Genomic DNA, 7,367 nt, shown 5'->3' with positions numbered 1-7,367 from the left:
GGGGGGGGGGGGCGGAGAGGGAGGGGAAAGATGTGAAAAAAGGAAGGAAATAAAAGAGCTTTTAATGTCCCAGGGGGAGATTGTGCAAATTCATAGCTATTAATTCTGAGGCAAAGATTTTTAACTTGAGGTCCATGTTTGAGTTTAAGAAGTCTAAGTGCTTCCCCAAAGTGTGTGTAAGTCTTTGAATGTATATGTGCAGTGCATTTTAATGTGCAGTGTGTTTATTACCTTTATCTGTAACAACCTTCGTCAAACAGAAATAAGGTCCCAGAAAAGTATATATAAATTAAATTGAAATAGGAAGTGACATTTATTTGGCAAATTTAAGCAGTAGATGGTGTGTTGTTCTGATGTCAATTAGAAATGTTCTTTGAGTAATTTTTCTCAACTTCAAAAATGCAGATATTTTCCCATACAAATGATATTCCTTTGTAAAACATTCATGGTGGATAGGGACTTATTTGAACATATGTTCTTCCTTTCATTAATGTGTCATCCAACTAATTAGGCTAGCCAGCTGATTTAGGCACTTTGAACCAAAAGTTTGATATATGTTTACAGATTAACATATGACATAAGTAGTCTCAAAGCAAAATTAAAATTTTAAATCTGAATAAAATGCTCTTCCTTAAGGTTTCAAAATGGTGGCTTGAATTTGTATTCATTAATTATCTATAGCAAGACTTGGCAAACCTTTTTTATAAAGGGCAAGATAGTAAATATTTTAGGTTTTGCAGACCATGAGACAAAGTCAAAGATACTATGTAGGTATTTATATATCAAGATAGAAATAAATTTCTACTAATTATCTATTGATAATATTCTTTTTTTGAATAATTTTTAAAATTATAAAATTTTTTGTCATACAAGTCTACAGATTGGATTAATGGAATTCTTTGGAGGGAAGGGGTAATATTTTAAGTGGAGGTCAAAATTAGTGATCCCTCTCACTAAAATTGATTGCAAATGTTCATGTTAATGTCAATGTTGTTCTATAATGAGATTTTATGTATTTCCTCTTGGAAAATGTTTTTGCATGTAGACATACTGTCAAATACTGACATCAGTTCACAAACATATTATTTTAAATGACCATACTCATTGTTTGGAAAGCATTTATAGAATTCTCTTATATTCTTTTGATAATTGACTTCTAGCATGCCGTATCGCAGACTGAATAATTAAAGGTTCATTCTCAGAGATAAATGAAGTTTGAACATGGAAATTTCCTTTGTATTTTTATCAAGGTCTAACAGACATTGCTGAAACTGAAATTTGAGCTCAGAAAATATATCCAGGGCAAATCTGTAGGGCAATGGAGATCTCAGTTTTGTTTGACAGCATGGGAAATGTATAAATGTCGCTTGACATAATTGTGATTCAGACAGAATGACTACCATAGTATAAGTTTTGCACTTAAGTGCTGTTTTCATCTGGTAATTTTAGGTTGAATTCATTAAGAAACATTAGCAAATTTGTAGCAAAAACCAATTTCCAAAATCAGTCAACAGTATTCAGTAATAGTGTTCGAGGACAGTTCTTTTCATTCAGAAAAAATAGTCTCAGCACTGAGCTCAAAAAATTAAAATATAAGTTTAGCACCATTAAGGCGCTGAACTGCTCAATGGTAGACAAGTCTTTATATTCAGCTTCTACTTATAACAAAAAATTCATGGAACTGATGATGTTTAAGTCCATAAGAGCAAATAAAATATACCATTGACACTTCTGATTCCAGAACATATGAATATTTTACACAGAGTGCTTGCTGGTAAGTAACACAAGGAATATAGACTTTTAAAACCTTGTATTTTAATAAGCTTTATAAATTTGTCGAAGCCTTTTCCTGCTACCATCAGTTGTACCATATCTTAGCAGATTCCACTTCAGGTTGGAGTTAGTGGGTTTTTTTGGTTTTTTTTTTAAGACTTCTTTGAAAATATTTTTTGTCTGTAGTTGTTCCATGCAGACTATTCTTAGAGACTAATTCTTAGTTTCTTCAGACTTGGCATTGACTCCTCAAACCAAAAGCAGTATCAGTAACATCTGTAAGTTTGCCAAGAGCCAAGAATACTGTTCAGAAAGTTGCGTTTAAAAAAGAATTAACTATCAACGTTGCTCCCAGTGGTCTCATGTCTTCCAGCAATTATTGTGATGCAAAGGCTAATAATCTCAAACAGCGATTTAAGATTTCTGTGGACACATTTCTGTGACTACTGACTGTGATCATCCCTGATTTTAATTAAATCACTGTGGGTAAATGGCTTTTCTTGCTTGGCTAACATATGAACCACTCAAAAACTTTTTTTTTTTGGTTGTAGCCTCATTTTGACTTTTTATTTTTGAGAAGAAATTCTGTTATTATGAGTCAGTCCATTTTACATTTTATGATTTATCCAACTGTTGTTTTCCTTTGAATTGGAAATAACATGATGAATCTAGTGTGTTAGTGTGTATTGTAATCTTTCAAAACAGCAATAGTATTATTACAAAATAAATGATGCTTTGCCATTCATTTATAACAAAATAATCCTGTGTTGTGCTTTAAAAAGGTGTTTTAAAATCTACTTTTCTCTTTCTTGTTTTGACATGAGAAGTATGCACTGAGAATAAAAATAAAATAAAATATCATGCCATGGTGATATGCATGGCAATTTGAAATGCTGTTGAGTTATAACTGTGTCACTTAAATTGATGGTAAGCTCAGCAGGAGTGAGAAACAATGAGAACACCGTATTTGCTATTTTTTGCAACTACCTGACTCAGTTATTAGAGGGAGAAAGTAACCATAGACAATATGTAAACAAATCAGTGGGACTATATACCAATAAAACTTTATTTACGGACACTGAAGTTTGAATTTCATATAATTTTTACATGTCACAAAGTAATATTAGTATTATTTTGATTTTTTCCCAACCATTTAAAAATCTAAAAATGTATTCTTAGCTTAGCATCTCCATGCCTCACCTATGAACCATAGTTGGCTTCCTTGAGCTGTATATTAAACTACGTTATAGGAAAATTATCCTACCACCAGGTTTACTTCACACTGTAGTAGATATTTCCTTAAATTATGTGTGACAAAAAAGAAATGTGTATATGAATGTTTGTCACTGTGAGCTAGTTCTGAGAACGGTTATCAGAAAATATTATGGTACTCTATTCACATCCAGCTCTTGTTTTCTAATATCTTTTTCCACTTAAAGGAACCAAGGCTTCTCAGAAAAATGGTTAATTCTAGGGCTGGGGCAGGGAATATACAAGATAAGCCTACAGCATGTAGTAGAGCCAGAAGGTAAAAAAGTACTAAAATAGTAGCATGGTGTGAATATGCCAAAGGAACATAGGAGCCAAATGAAATGGTTCCCAGTGGTCAAAACTGGATTGATCTGAACAACAAATTAAACCATGTAGTATTTAGATCATAACCCAAAGTATAAAATAAGTTTCCATGAATTCATGTTGATATAAATAAATTGTTGAATAAGTGAATAAATTGGGGATGAGAAACAAAATTATATAGGATAACTCCAAAAAAATTACGTAGGTGTTCTCCTCTCAAGAAAATAGAACCTAACTCCCCACCCCATATGTATGGGCTGAAAAGAGTGATCCCTTTCCCCAAAAAGGGGGAAAGGAGAGTAACTTTATAAAGGAGAAACCTAGCAAAACTACCACAACCAGATTATTAAGGTTAACATCATCAGTGATAAGTCATGCTGATGATTTGTACCTTTGATATGATCTGATGAGGAGGGTGTTTTACCTCCATGATCTTCCTCCTGAAACCTATAACCTTAGTCCAACTGTAAGAAAAGCATTCTAGAATATACCCTATTCTAAAATAAAAGTTTCATAAAATAATATTAAGGTACTCCCAGTTCAGGCACATGCCATTTGATTTCTTTTAACTTGTTGCAGTTTGTAGCACAAGCCTGCTACAGGCTTGTATGTACAGGAATGACCAGAGTCAAAAGATGTAGCAGGATTGAGCCACTTGAGTCGTTTTTCCAACTCACACAGAGTTCTCATGTGGTGTGAGGCCAGGAATGTGGTTGCTAAATTACGGAAGATGTACATGTAGCTGGTTAGATGAGTATAGTTGAGTGAATCAACTCTTGGCAGCTAAAAAAAAAAAAAAGGCAACAACAACGAAACAAAAACCTGTAAGAAGCAAAAGTTGGAAGATTCCGCAGCTCTTCCCAGTAACTGGTTCTCAAGGCACTTAGACCTTTAGTATTTTGCGGGGAGAAGGCATGCAGTTGTACAGGATGTGACATTTCCTGGTCCCTTGGCTTCATTTCAAATGTATCATATCCACTTTAAGTGGGGTTTTATTTTGTTTCCCTTTGTTTGTTCAACATAACTTTCTTAGTTATGTAATGAAGGAGACAGACATGTATATCATTTCTATGGTCAAACTAGTTATGTAACGATCTATTGGACTTAAATGAACCCCTGAAACGAACCCTGTGACTTTCTGCTCTTACTGAAATCAAAACCCAAGAGGAAGGTGATAAAGATTGAGAAGACAGGCAGTTGACTATCAGTAGATAGATAAATCATTGAGTTCCTAATTGTCTTTAATTCACATCTACTTTAAATGCATTCTTTAAACACCTACAGCATTTAAGAGTCTGGTACAGATGCTAAAGCTAAAGCTAAAGCTAAAAGACTTGTTTCTTTTCTGCAATCCTTTGTAGTACCACCTAGTATTAAAGGAGGGAATGTCACCACAGAAATATCAGCACTGATCAACAGCATAATTAAACTGGAATGTGAAACTCGGGGACTTCCAATGCCTGCTATTACTTGGTATAAGGACGGCCAGCCAGTCATATCCAGCTCACAAGCCCTTTATATTGATAAAGGACGATTTCTTCATATCCCTCGAGCACAGGTTTCTGATTCAGCAACATACACGTGTCATGTCACCAATGTTGCTGGAACTGCTGAAAAATCATTCCATGTGGATGTCTATGGTAAGGAAAAAATATGTGCTGTAATCATATGCCTTTCTGTCTATACTTTCAAATATGCCAACATCGAATTCATTCACTAATAAAGTCCTGGTGGGTTTGGTCATTTTCAATATGCATGGATAGAAATGGGAAGAATTTGTCCCATGACTTGGAAAAAATATTTTAAAAAGATACAGTTAACAAGAGGCGGTCCATTCATTTGCCCAACCATTTGTCCATGGCACGTGGAGCATCTAGACCATTTGGTTTTTATGGACGAGGTAAAGTTGTTTTCAGGACTAAGAACATTCTCTGCTGCTATCTACCCTTTGTAAGCGAGACGTAGTACAGAGTATCCCACAATATTGACAGTAGTTGCAGATCAGCTAACCCAAGAAATTCTTTCCTTAACAGCTTAGAAGGAGACAGACATGTATATCGTTTCTATGGTCAAACTACATGAAAACAAAATCTCCTGTATTCAACTGGGATTTCGAAGATGCCTGAAATGTTACTTTTTTCTACCTAGTTCCTCCAATGATTGAAGGTGACTTGGCTGTGCCTCTGAGTAAGCAAGTGATTATTGCTCATTCACTGACACTAGAGTGTAAAGCTACTGGCAACCCTCCTCCAGTTCTCACCTGGTTAAAAGATGGCGTACCTGTGAAAACCAGTGACAACATCCGTACAGAAGCTGGTGGGAAGAAACTAGAAATCTTGAGTACCCTAGAAGCTGACCGGGGACAGTATGTATGTGTGGCTACCAGTGTGGCAGGAGAAAAGGAAATCAAATACGAAGTTGATGTCTTAGGTAAATAAGGATGCCACAATCTGGATTCCAGATTCATAGCAAAACCTGACCATGTTATTAAATGTTTTTTGGTCATGGAATCATAAAATGATGTTACAGAAGGTTCAGTTATCTGTTCAACTCTGGACCTGCACATTATTGAGTGGTGGATTTATCACCAGACCCAAGATCTAAGAACCCACGCAAATCTTCCACTGATTTTGACAGGCACACTTTGTATTTGTAAGTGCATTGATGCATTTTACATCTATGACAATATCTGATTGCAGTGAGTGATAACGTGGTCCCCTGTCATGAGCGCTATGCTAGACAACAGGAAACTTTGTCTCTGGGCTTTGGGAAGTCACCTTGCAACCTTTTTAGTCTCTGTTTTTTTATAAATTAAAGACTTTTGAACAGAGGCCCAATATTTGAGGTTCATTTCTCTTATCATTATGAAAATAAGCAAAATAAACTATGAACTAGCTTTATATTCAGATGGCATCAGCAGCACCTACGTGGTAGATTAATTGAGAAAAATCCACAGTATGCCAAAAATACATTCCCTGATCCTGGCAAGTATGTATGGTAAAATTTATTTTATATTTCAAATCCCCTTGGTGTATCAAATCCCTATGATACTTGTCAACCTTCTAAACTGCAACTTAGTACTGCTTAAAAGGATAGTATATTTTTTCTTGTGTACGTTTCTTTGTATGCTACATCTCTGTTGTTTTCTAGTGCCACCAGCTATAGACGGAGGAGATGAGACATCTTACTTCATTGTGATGGTTAATAACTTACTGGAGCTAGATTGTCAAGTGACAGGCTCTCCCACACCAACTATCATGTAAGGGTTTTGGTATGTCTTCTAAATACCTCCCACTTCTTTATTTGCGTGTTTTAGAGCTATCTTGAAAGAAGTCCTGTGTCATTAAAAGGCGGCCATATAAAATTATATTCATTATGCTCCTCTTTTAAAAGACATACTCTGTATACAAAGGCGGCTTTTGCTTTATAATAACAGGGCCCCTAAATCTGCTCAATTAGACGAATTCCATTTATGCTCTGAGAAATTACATTTTCAGTTTATAGAGAGACTAGTAAGCAGTATCTGTCAGATCTTCCTGAGGAACTGAAATGTTTAATGAATGATTAAATAAAAAGTAATGTACTGGACATATTAGGGAAATAGAGGAAGTTACCATGCATATGTGTTTACCAATTTTTTTTCTTATTTCTTCATTCACAAAGCATTTGTGAATACCTAACCTTTCATTTCCAAGGTGCAGGATATGCAAAGGAGCAGTTAGTCAACTAAGAGAATAACATATGTTCACATATGATTATAAAGTAAAATGGAAAGTGATAACTCATAAGAAATGAAAAAATACATAATGCTATGTGGTTTCAGTCTTTTATTTTACAGATGCTTTAGGAATGTATTCACATTGCTGGTTAATATTATTTAAACATCTGAAGTGAATAATATTTAGGGGCATTTGCCTCTTTCTGTTCCTTAACATTAATAGAAAAATGAAGAAAACACATAGCTACTGGGGCTCCAACAATATGCCAACTTCTGTGTTAGGCCAGCTTTACTTTTTTAT

The 7,367-nt window shown here is 34.9% G+C and overlaps 1 protein-coding gene across 1 annotated transcript in view; it reads left to right on the top strand.

Annotated features, from left to right (window-relative positions):
- HMCN1 (hemicentin 1) overlaps positions 1-7,367 on the top strand; it is a 463,881-nt gene that overhangs the window by 263,942 nt on the left and 192,572 nt on the right. Inside the window, exons 31-33 of the mRNA XM_049634070.1 lie at positions 4,710-4,988; positions 5,497-5,778; positions 6,499-6,607. Coding sequence (XP_049490027.1) covers positions 4,710-4,988; positions 5,497-5,778; positions 6,499-6,607 — 670 coding nt within the window. The remainder of the gene's footprint in view (positions 1-4,709; positions 4,989-5,496; positions 5,779-6,498; positions 6,608-7,367) is intronic.

This window comes from Panthera uncia, chromosome F1 (genome assembly GCF_023721935.1).
Source record: "Panthera uncia isolate 11264 chromosome F1, Puncia_PCG_1.0, whole genome shotgun sequence".
In the NCBI taxonomy this organism is placed as follows: domain Eukaryota; kingdom Metazoa; phylum Chordata; class Mammalia; order Carnivora; family Felidae; genus Panthera; species Panthera uncia.
The sequence above is the reverse complement of the archived record's forward strand: the minus strand, read 5'-3'. Positions and strand labels throughout refer to the sequence as shown.